This window comes from Typopeltis vanoorti, chromosome 18 (genome assembly GCF_054136105.1).
Source record: "Typopeltis vanoorti isolate ZY-2024b chromosome 18, IOZ_Tvanoo_1.0, whole genome shotgun sequence".
Lineage (NCBI taxonomy): Eukaryota > Metazoa > Arthropoda > Arachnida > Uropygi > Thelyphonidae > Typopeltis > Typopeltis vanoorti.
Genome location: NC_143566.1, coordinates 98,718,292 through 98,730,856, shown reverse-complemented (window position 1 = coordinate 98,730,856; position 12,565 = coordinate 98,718,292). Strand labels below are relative to the sequence as shown.

The 12,565-nt window shown below is 37.2% G+C and overlaps 1 protein-coding gene across 2 annotated transcripts in view; it reads left to right on the top strand.

Moving 5' to 3' along the window:
* The window catches only part of LOC150096980 (translation machinery-associated protein 16), an 85,938-nt gene that overhangs the window by 18,687 nt on the left and 54,686 nt on the right, over positions 1-12,565 (top strand). For both annotated transcript variants that reach the window (XM_090407966.1, XM_090407967.1), the window contains exon 2: positions 2,119-2,219. In XM_090407966.1, the coding sequence (XP_090264092.1) occupies positions 2,119-2,219 (101 nt within the window). The remainder of the gene's footprint in view (positions 1-2,118; positions 2,220-12,565) is intronic.

The following is a 12,565-nucleotide window of genomic DNA, read 5'->3' as shown; positions in this document are numbered from 1 at the left end:
TGAACTTCATCTCCCTATCTACCAACACTCCTAAGTCCCTAGCCTCATCAATCTCTTGGAGTACTGTTCCATCAATGTAGTGCACAGCTGGTAATCTTTTAATCCCAAAATGCATAACTTTCCACTTTTCCACATTGAACTGACATCCATTACCTTTTGCCCATTCTACCAGCGTATTTAAATCATCCTGCAAACTTTCAACATCAGCTTGATTTTTTATTGCGCTTCCCAACTTTGCATCATCAGCAAACAACTGAATATCTCCCTTTAAGCCATTTCCTATATCATTTATATACAAATTAAACAACAGTGGCCCAAGCACAGAGCCTTGAGGCATACCACTGGTCACCTGCCTCATCCTAGACTCGGCTCCTCCATACACCATCTCCTGGTATTTCTTCCTGAGCCATTCTCTTATCCATATCACCAATTTAGTATCCATTCCCATCTGCTCCAATTTGCATAACAGTGTTCCATGGGGTATCCTGTCAAAAGCCTTAGCAAAATCCAGAAGTACCACTGTATAGCCAGTTCCTTTGTCCAACTCAGATGCCATTCTATTATGAAAAGTTAATAGATTGCTAAGGCAGGATCTTCCTTTAACAAAACCATGTTGGCCTCTATAGAGTATCATATCCTGATCCACCCATTCTTGAATTTTGTCTTTAACCAACCTTTCCAATACTTTTACCACTACTCCTGAGATGGTGATTGGTCTGTAATTAACTACCGCTGTTTTAGAGCCACCCTCATGCAATGGAACCACTTTGCCTAACTTTCACTCCCTAGGGACCATACTAGAGTTCAAACTTAAGTTAAATATCCAAGTAAGAGGGGGTTGATAATTCCTTTGCACATTCACGCAACACTGGAGCTGATATTCCATCTAAATCTACAGTAGTGTTTGCATTTAAATTTTGCAATATATTAAATACCTCTGATTTCTTAGCTTCAATTCTCACATTAGTTATTGCTACAGGTACAGAGATATCCTCACTTGGGTGATAGACTTTTGAAAAGTGATCACTCAGTAACTCTACTATTACATCTCAGTTAGTCACCTCAATACCATCAGCACCCACTAAGGTTATCCTTCCAAAGTCATTCTTCCTTTTACTTGCCACATAGCGGACGAACTCTTTGGGATTACCCTTGATCTCCTTGGCTAAGGCCTTCTCATAATCTGATTTAGCTTTTCTTAATATGCTGGTAACCTTCCTAGCTTGAGCCTTGTACTGCTCATGGGTGTACTGATTGTTTCTTCTTGTACATTCTCCATAACATTTTCTTTTTTTGCAGATCATTTTTCTGTTAAGAAGGGGGCATTTCCCCCCTGCAATATGTTCTGCCATGGGATGGCTGCAAGCTCACTCCGAAGCTTGTTATCTGAATATAATTGCCTAACCTGTAGTTCCGTATATACCCGCTTCTTAACAGAAAAATCCACAGATTTTGCAACTCTCAAGTCAATACCACATGATCGCTTTCACCAATTGGAGGTAACGAGGGCACCTTACTTATGCATATATCATCTGAACCAGTAACCAGGTCCAACACTCTCACACCACATGTCTCTTCAGTTATGTGCTGTTTCAAGTAATTATCTCGTAGAAGATGTATGAACTCCATTTCCTTTTTGCTACGTGATATTTCTTCCTTCCAATTGATATCACCATAATTAAAATCCCTCATAATAATCACTAAACCTGCACTAATTTGCTGATACATGAATTCAATATTCAATATCTCCCCCTGTATCCCTAGCCTATAGCAGCATCCAACTGTATATTTGGTTGCGTTGGTCACTATTTCACACCAGACCGCCTCAAATGAACTCTCATTCACATGATATACTACTTTCTTTGGCTGCAATGCATCAGCTATCATCAACAGTACTCCTCCCCCTGTTCTATCTTTTCTATCCTCCCTGAATTGACTTAGCCATATTCGTTTAGTAGTCTGCAGATGAGATTAGAATGTTTGGAATGCATTAGATTGTAAGGTAATTTAGTCTACTTGCAAAATAATTGTATTTACATAGTTCTTATTGCATTTTTCTGTAGCTTTTAACCAAGATTAATACTTTACTATCATTCAATTTATTTGTTTTATTAATAGCCAAAAGTCACTTCCCAGAAGCATCACAATATGTTACATCCAAACAGTCGAAAAGCTGCCCAACTTGCTAGGAAACAATGTCATTATTCAAAATTAAACAGGTATTTTTTATTATTATTAATAATACTTGTAGCAAGGCTTATACGTTGGTCATACATAACTGGTAATTAGCTTAAGAAATTAACAATGCATATAACGGATATTAATTAAAACAAACTTTAATGAATACCTTCAATATTTTGGCAACGTCACGTTGCCATCTTCAGGAACATACAAATATGGTATGTGCACGCAGGCACTAACAAAAGCAAATGAGGAAGAAGGCAAGAAACTTCTGCCAAAGACCAACCACTCCTCCCCTAGACCTACCTGGTGTATACCAGGTCCCTTGCAGCTGTAAATTGTCCTACTTTGGCCAAACAGATAGGACAGCGAATATCAGGATTTGAGAACACAAAGACTACATCCAGTTTCACCAGTGCAGCCACTATGGGCTGGCAGACCATGCCTTAGATACCTGCCATAGAATTCGTTGGAAGAAAACTAAAATAATACACCACAGCAAGTTCATATGAAAGATTATTCATGGCATCATCAGCAGCTCTAAAAAATATTCCAAACCTCAAGAAATTTGGGTGCATGAAACTACCCCAAATTTGGGAAGCCTACATTATGAGAACTTCAGCCCAGCGGCAAAGACAACCCAATTAGCTCACTAGAGTGCACCATTAGGACTTTAGGAACAATATTAGTTTCTTGCCTTCTTCCTCATTTGCTTTTGTTAATGCCTGCTTGCACATACCATATTTGTATGTTCCTGAAGATGTCGAAATATTGAAGGTATTCACTAAAGTTTGCTTTAATTAATATCTGTTATATGCATTGTTAATTCCTTAAGCTAATTACCAGTTATTATTAATAATAAAACTTAACCTTTTGATTCCTTAAGCTAATTACCAGTTATTATTAATAATAAACCTTAAGAATAAGATAAGCATTGAGTGGTAACCCTCTCTTGGAAGATTGCTGGTTTCAACATGTTAGAAACAAGAAAAAAGTTCTGTATGTCTAATCATTTGAATCTGTAGTATCAAAAAATAATGTGAAGAGGAAAAGTTTTGAATTTAATTCAAGAATATTGCTTAATGATTGCATTTTTACTTTGCTTCTGAATTTTTATACACTTGTCTGAAACCTCTATAAGAACTTTTTAAGTGAAACTTCTTTCAGTGCTTCTATGAATTAGCCAAGATTTTTTCTCCCAGAAACCTGAAACAAAAACTTAGATAAACTGGCCAGAGAATTTGTGCAGTTGGCAAAAATGCAAAGTTAAATAATCAGACAAAGCAGCTGCATGGATAACTGTCCTACCACTGCATTAATTAGTAACTATGGTGCTAAATTTCTTGGCTGTTACAGGCCTTATACATAAGATTAAAAATAAGTAGCAGTAAAATACAGACAGCAATGAACTTTATTTTTTAATAAAATGATATGATTTGCTGATTAATTAATAATAAGACAACCAGTCTACTGTTATATAAAAAAAATTAAGAACTAAAAAAAGTGTAGTAAAATTGCAGTCAGTGACTTAATAAAGTCTTGCAATATTTTAAGCCATTTCAGGCTTACCATAAGCAAGAAGGTATTCTTATACAGGATAATGAAGTAACTTTGAAATTTATAATTTGCATTTATAATGAGAACCTATAACATTTCCATCCAGCTGTTTGCGTATTTTTCATTTCCATAGGAAGTAACCTGTACATATATGGTGAATCTAAATAATTCAGTTATGTCAAGAGGGAAATGTGGCTTAATGAGGTTAAGGGTCTCTGTCAAATGTCCATTAGTGAATAGTGAAGTAATATTGAAACTGAGCATGACCAGAATTTATCAAAGTTAGAATTTTTATTAATGTTTTAAAGTGCAGAGAGTTTTTAATTGATGAGGAAGAGTTGCCTGTAAGGGAGGAAAGTGCTTTGGATAAAGATTTGGCCAGTTTGTAGGAAGGGCTGTCTATAGGTCGAAGGGGTGGGGGTATTAGGTTTGTGAATTTTATTGGCCTTGTATATCTGGAGTGGTTTGACATGATAAAGTTGGAGTTCTTTGCTAATTTCTTTGGGCCAAGATATGACTTTTCTTAAATAATTTATACACTTTTTTCTTACGATTTTGTAGGATCCCAATCTGTGATCTAATAATAGAGGATTCTTTAAGATGATTCATTTTTCTGTTGTAGTCTGCTTAGTTCATAATGACTGTAACATTTCTCTTATCAGCTTTAGTTACAATAATTTACTTGTTCCTATATAACTTTTTCATGATATTTCTTTAGGTGGAATGATATTTTTAGGAGGTTTGGATTGTTACAATACTAGTCATATCCAAACAAATGTTATTAGTCATTGTGAATTTAAGATAGCACGTTCTATGCTAGTCATAATTTTCAGATTTGGTACTGTTTTGGACATGAAGGTGAAATTATGCCCATGACCAAGTGTGTTTGACTGCATCTTCTGAGAGTGTCTGCAACGATAGATTCAACACTAAGCATTCTTGTCGTGGTTGTAGTCGGGAATAGCTTCACTGGTGAAGTGCTGCAAACATTTTCAGATGCCGATTCTTAACTTTTTCAAATTCTTTACTAGCAGCATTTTCAGATGTATTGATTATAATTGACTGCAGTTCTGGATTAAGTATTTCCAAAAGCTTTTCTTGTAACATGGTGATAGCAGTGTTGATTTTTGCTAACTTGATGTGAGTGCTGCCAATCTGTTCTCAAATTAGCACTGATCTTGTCTGCGTATAAATACTTTAGCTTTTGTGGAATTCAACTTTAGTCAGAATCTTAGACAGTTTGGAATGGTGTTGAAAGTTTATTTTTCACTTGGTTAGAGTATAATAAATTTAGTTTAATCCTTTATCCAAGTGTGAGCAAACAAAGTTTGCACCTGAAAGTATCTTCAGGACTGGGGTAAAGTGGTACAACACCAGGGCACTCCTTGCAAAGGTGGAGCAAGCTACCAACTCTCCTGTCTTAGTATCTCCCATAATGCAAAGCACATCTCCTTGCAGATATGTCTAATGTTATGCATTAAGGGAAATGCATAACATTAGACATATCCGCAAGGAGATGTGTTTTGCATTATGGGAGATACTAAGATAGGAGTGCTGGTAGCTTGCTCCACCTTTGCAAGGAGTGCCCTGGTGTTGTACCACCTTGCCCCAGTCCTGAAGATACTTTCAGGCGCAAACTTTGTTTGCTCACACTTTAATAAAGGATTAAACTAAATTTAGTTTGGAATGGTATTTGTGTCCTGGCATTTATTTAAGAAGGCCAGTTTATTTGGTTGTCAGTTACAATTTAAATTGTTTTCCTCAGTGCTCTGATGATGCTGGTTACTAAACCAGCAAAATATTAATGAGTCGGATAAAGAAATTTTTCTCTCTCTTGATGTTGTTTATACCGTAAAATAGTTCAGAGTCCTGTAGTGAAAAATGTATTAGATGAACTTCAATCAAACTTGTTATAAGTACATTCTAGAACATGAAGTTTTGATTTACAGAAAAAAAAAAAAAACAAGTACAAAATTCTGCCACCAGCTGACAATTAGCACTAGAATCACATGATACTTGCATAATCTCAGACAAGTTGGTGGATACCAGGAAGACTGAAATGGATTTGTGTCATTCTGATAAGGAAGTGCTATGGATCTCACCTTACCAGAACATGTGTTGCTAGTCAAGCTTTGCTATCAACAATACAGTGACGCTAATGCAGTGCTTTGAGAATTCTGGTGTTTGAAGGATAGGAGAAAAGGTCTAATGACAATTACAAATCTTAGTAAAATAATTTTATAATTTGAAAATAGCAAATTTTCAAAATGTAACAAAATATCAGTGAAGCCAGTACATGGGTGCAAACAGATTATTCCTCAACAAGTTGACAAAGCTGCAACTGCCATCGCGGAACATGGTATGAACAATGCACAAGGGTCCAGCAGTGCTTGGGCTATATAAAGGCAACTGGAAATGCCATACTCAGCTGTGTGGAAAATCCTGCATCAAATGGTGAAGTTTTCCCCCTACAAGATCTTCCATACTCAAACTTTTCTTCATGGTGATGCAGAAACCCTACTGCAGGTTTGCCCTGATGTTCTTATTTCGAATAGAGATGGATGATGCATGGCCATAGAAGATATTTTGGAGTGACGAAGCACATTTTTATCTGAATGGTAGCGTGAACTCATGCAGTTGCCGCATTTGGGCTGCAGATAACCCTCATATGTTCCATCAGACCCCTTTACATTCACCAAAAGTCAGTGTGGTTTCACTACATCGTTTATTATTAGTCTGTACTTTTTCGAAGAACTTTGCCTGACAGGACCAGTGACGTGTACCATATCTTCTGTTAGATATCGAGAGAAGCTGTGCATCGTTGTTTTTCTGCAACTGCAGCAGTGACGTTGCCTTAGCTCTACCATATTCATGCAGGATGGAACATCACCTGACATTGGATTGCCAGTACAGCAAATGTTACAAAAACACTTCATAGAACACAGAGTGATTAGTCATGCATTTCCCACAGCATGGCAACCTCGTTTGCCTGGTTTTAACTCCTGTGACTTTTGGTTGTGGGACCATCTGAAACGCTTTCCGTATAAAGGATGTTCTGATTTAGCAACCTTGAAAGACAGAATAATGCACCATGTGAGGCAAATCAATGTAGATCTGTTGTGTTCCACTGTACAAAATGTCATTCATAGAATGACATTTTGTACAGCATTTTTAGAATGCTGAACTTAAGATGTTCTAACTTTCAGATGTTCTAAGAATGCAGTTCTTAGAACATCTGAAAGGAGGACATAATGAACCACATCTGTAAGTTATATGAATGTTAAAATTGATTTGTTGTGTCTCTTCTAGCCACTGTCCCCTGCTGTCAGAATTGATACTATTTGTTATCTTCTGTAAATAAAAACCCCATGTTCCAGAGTGTACTTACACCAAGTTTGGTTGAATTTCGCCTAATACATTTTTTGCTACAGGGTTCTGAACACTTCCTCTTTAATTATGGCCACCCTGTATATAATTTTCATCTTTTCCTCCACATGTTAGGTTCATTGGCCTGGTATGGCTGAATGCTTCAATTCTTGTAAACCTAGTTAATGCTTATCAGGGAAGTCAGTCTTATCGATATTTTCTGCTGTGTCTCAGTGCATTTGTGTGGGAAATAAAATCCTGCCGTGTGGTATTAGACTGCTAACTCTTGCATTTATTTGGAAAATAATTATAAATATACCTTAGATCGGAAGATTTCTTCTTATGCTGGCCTTGTTGGCTGAGTAGTTAGTGTATCCACTCTCCAGCCAGAGGGCTGCTGGTTCGAATCTTGCTTTGAGCATGATGTTTGTGATTGTCTGTGAAAATACTAGTGGTAGTGGGCTGTAGATGGTGTTGGTGTAGTTGCAGTTCGTTGTAGTTGGTGGAGACAGAGAGTTGTAGAGCACGTGCCCTCCCTTGATGAGTCTATGGACTCCCTGGACGTGTCATGTAATAATAATATTCCAGTTTTAATTTGGCATCATAGTCCACTGTCTTAGACCATAAACATCAACTTGCTGCTAAAGTTTAATACAGCAGTTGCTAAGGATATGAATGATCTTGAAAATTCATGATAAAGTAAACTGAATGGTCATCAGGAGTCAAATTGGTTTTTGTGGAGTGTTGAAATGAGCATATGGTATACGGATGTGATTTTGTTTTTGTAAATATTTCATAATATTGCTAATTATCTTATTTTCCTGTTTATGACTGCAATTATGTTTTTGTTCAATAATATTTGTTGTGTCTTTTAAATAAACAATGTTTTACTTGGCTACAAACGAGTAGCCAAGGTGTCCTTGGCTACTCGTTTGAATTTTCAATATACTGTATGCTCAGAGTACTCATTACCAAGTGTGATTGGCCTATGATATGATAGTGCTAGAGAAGGGGGAGAGAGAGAGAATGTTGAAAATGTTTTGTGAGCAAGTGCTAAAAATGTGGAACTTGTCAGAAACAGGAAAATGAGGTGTCAAATGTTAACGATGAAAGGTGTAATATCGAGAGTGTTTGTAGAGAAGGTAGTTGAAGAGTGAGTGATAGTGGATGAAATAAGAATGAGATTTTGAAAGAAGAATGTAATGTGAATGATGAGGTGACACTGAGAAGAGAAATAGTATACTTATGTGGAGTCTTTCATTGGACAAAAACGATCTTGAGCAAGTTGAGAAGTGACTGGCATGTGACACAGCAGAAGCAAGAAAGAAACTGAGAATAAGGAGAGATTACTATATGAGGATTCTGTGATAAGAGCTGTTCTTAACAAGAACATGATAGTGTGTTTCTTGGATGCAACCTGGTTTTCCCTTTCAGTCGTTTCCGACTGAGGTGATTTTGTAGGCATTACCTGCATAGTATTCCTGGTGAGATTTTTATAGGGTAGTTCACCAATGCTCCCCCCCCCCCCCCCCCCGAATTTTATCCAGGCTGGGACATATTCATGACTGTAATCCATGTGTGTTCACGGGGGCCAGTTTGCCTGTTCTGGGGTATGAAAAACCTAAGTTTCCAGGTGAAAAAACCCTACCTCCATATGAGACTGGCCAACTCACCATTATAAATTTAGGGACACAAAAACACACATGTTGAACAGATTATTTTATTAATTACTAATAAAATAAAACTTGAATAAATTTAGTTTAATCCTTTATCGAAGTGTGTGCAAACAAAGTTTGTGCCTGAAAGTATCTTCAGGACTGGGGTAAAGTGGTACAACACTGAGCGACTCCTTGCAAAGGTGGAACAAGCTACCAACACTCCTATCTCAGTATCTCCCATAATGCAAAACACATCTTGCAGATATGTATAATGTTATGCATTAAGGGAACGGCCACTACCCAGACTAGTTTCGACCTTTATTGAGGTCTCTTCAGTGGGAGCCAGGCCCGAGTGGAGGTACCAAGGCAGAAGCATTAGCAAGGTCATCTCCTCCTGTAGGAGCTGCCAAATGGTGTACCACCTTTTTATTAAATTGCTCTTGATTTAGAGAAAGATGTTGAAAGTTTATTTTTCACTTGGTCAGAATATAATAAATTTAGTTTAATCCTTTATCCAAGTGTGTGCAAACAAAGCTTGCGCCTGAAAGTATCTTCCGGACTGGGGTAAAGTGGTACAACACCGGGCGACTCTTTATTGAGGTCTCTTCAGTGGGAGCCAGGCCCAAGTGGAGATACCAAGGCAGAAGCATTAGCAAGGTCATCTCCTCCTATAGGAGCTGCCAAATGGTGTACCACCTTTTTATTAAATTGCTCTTGATTTAGAGAAAGATGTTGAAAGTTTATTTTTCACTTGGTCAGACTATAATAAATTTAGTTTAATCCTTTATCCAAGTGTGTGCAAACAAAGCTTGCGCCTGAAAGTATCTTCAGGACTGGAGTAAGTGGTACAACACCGGGCGACTCCTTGCAAAGGTGGAGCAAGCTACCAACACTCCTATCCCAGTATCTCCCATAATGCAAAACACATTTCCTTGCGGATATGTATAATGTTATGCATTAAGGGAAGGGCCACTACCCAGACTCGTTTCGACCTTTATTGAGGTCTCTTCAGTGGGAGCCAGGCCCAAGTGGAGATGTCAAGGCAGAAGCATTAGCAAGGTCATCTCCTCCTATAGGAGCTGCCAAACGGTGTGTCACCTTTTTATTAAATTACTCTGGATTTAGAGAAAGATGTTGAAAGTTTATTTTTCACTTGGTCAGACTATAATAAATTTAAAGGATTAAACTAAATTTATTATAGTCTGACCAAGTGAAAAATAAACTTTCAACAAAATAAAACTTGACGTTTCGACCCCTGTATCGAGGTCATCATCGGAAGGATACAAGTGTATAAGGAACCAAGCTACATGCTCTACCCCTGTATACTGGTAAACTAAATCTACATATTAATTAATCCTTTTTCCTAGCCTGATCTCTAGTGATAAAAAAAAAATAATAATAAAAATATATAAAAAAATATTAAATAAAAAAATATAAATACAACTACAATAAACTGCTAAAGTCCTCATGTATTAATATTCTTCTGAATTTGTACAGTTCTGATATAATATGATTTCTTTCAGTTGCTGTTGAATGTTACAAACACTTCACCAGGTTATCTTCTTGTAGTGGGATTTTTCTATGGCTAGTTTAGCTCGTTATACAGGTTGTAGTTGGGTCCTCCACATTCTTGAAATGGTTAGGCTATCATTTTTGTTGAGATTTGGATTGTGTTTGAGTATTTCACGTGACTCTTTAAATTTTCTCTCAAACCAGGTTTTGGTGCTGTGTAGGGACTTGGTATTTTTCCAATCAATTATGTGGTATGTTTGGAGTGCGTGGTCAGAAAAGCCAGTTTTCCCAAAATGGAAGTATTTAATGTGTCGTTTGTGTATGTATTGGCCTGTGTGTGTGTAGGTTTACCGCAAACCTACACACACACAGGCCAATACATACACAAAAATTCTTACCACCACCCAACACAAAAACTAGGTGTCATAAGCACCCTTAAACACAGAGCTCTAACAATTTGTTCTAATGAACAAGCTCTAAACCAGGAATACAAGATCATCAACCAAACATTTATAAAAAATGGATACAGTAAAAAAACTATTCACAAGATCCTCCATAAAGATACCAGTAAGAACAAAAAAAGATTTCAGGAATGCTATTGCCATTCCTCATGTTAGAGGCATTTCTGAAAAATTAGACAGAACACTATGCAAATACAGCATTAAAACCACCTTTAAATCCCCAAACAAGTTAAGACACCTACTCAGTTCTTCTAAAGATCCTCTTCCACACCTAGCCCACCCAGGGGTATACAAAATACAATGCACATGTAACATCCCATACATAGGGGCAACAGGGCGAAGTATCCCAATCAGACAAGACGAACACAAACAACACATTAAATACCTCCATTTTGGGAAAACCGGCCTTTCTGACCACGCACTCAAAACATACCACAGAATTGGTTTGAAAAATACAAGTCCCTACACCACACCAAAACCTGGTTTGAGAGAAAATTTAAAGAGTCATGTGAAATGCTCAAACACAACCCAAATCTCAACAAAAATGATGGCCTGACCATTTCAAGAATGTGGAGGACCCATCTACAACCTGTATAACAACCTAAACTAGCCATAGAAAATTCCCACTACAAGAAGATAACCTGGTGAAGTGTTTGTAACATTTAGAAAGTATTTTTAACTTGGGTATAATTATGTTAAAGATACCAAGCAATTTTGAACTTGGTTTTACTCCATTTTTCCCAAGTGAGCAAACAGACAAAATGTCAAGTTTGCGCCTGCAATTGATGCAAGACTAGCTGATCCCACAGGTAGTGCAAGACCAAGGCAACTCGTGGTAAAGGTGGAGCAAGCTCTGATCACTAATCTTAATATTTACCCTTAATGCCAAAACACATCTCCAAGAAGGGGATGTATGATGTTTTGTATTAAAGGCAAGGGGACCACTACCCAGACCGGTTTCGACCTTTATTGAGGTCTCATCAGTGGGAGCCAGGCTAGAAATACCAAGATGAGACCATCATCTCCCACTGATGAGACCTCAATAAAGGTCGAAACCGGTCTGGGTAGTGGCCCCCTTGCCTTTAATACAAAACATCATACATCCCCTTCTTGGAGATGTGTTTTGGCATTAAGGGTAAATATTAAGATTAGTGATCAGAGCTTGCTCCACCTTTACCACGAGTTGCCTTGGTCTTGCACTACCTGTGGGATCAGCTAGTCTTGCATCAATTGCAGGCGCAAACTTGACATTTTGTCTGTTTGCTCACTTGGGAAAAATGGAGTAAAACCAAGTTTAAAATTGCTTGGTATCTTTAACATGTTTGTAACATTCAACAGCAACTGAAAGTTGCTGTTGCATATAACAATCAAAACTGTACAAATCCAGAAGAATATTAATACATGAGGACTTTAGCAGATTATTGTAGTTGAATTTATATATATATTTTTAATTTTATTTATTTATCTATTTTTATTTATTTTTTATTTTTTTATCACTAGAGGTCAGGCTAGGAAAAAGGATTAATTAATATGTAGATTTAGTTTACCGGTATACACGACTAGAGCATGTAGCTTGGCTCCTTATACACTTGTATCCTTCCGATGATGACCTTGATACAGGGGTCTAAACGTCAAGTTTTATTTTATTAGTAATTGATAAAATAATCTGTTCAACGTGTGTGTTTTTGTGTCCCTAAATTTATAAATATGAATGCTGATCACTGTGTAACCTTAAAAGAAAGAATAACTCACCATTAGTCGAAAGAGACCAGATAAAGATTCCTCATGTCACTGACGGGAATCAAACCCAGGTCTTTCTGACCAAAGGGC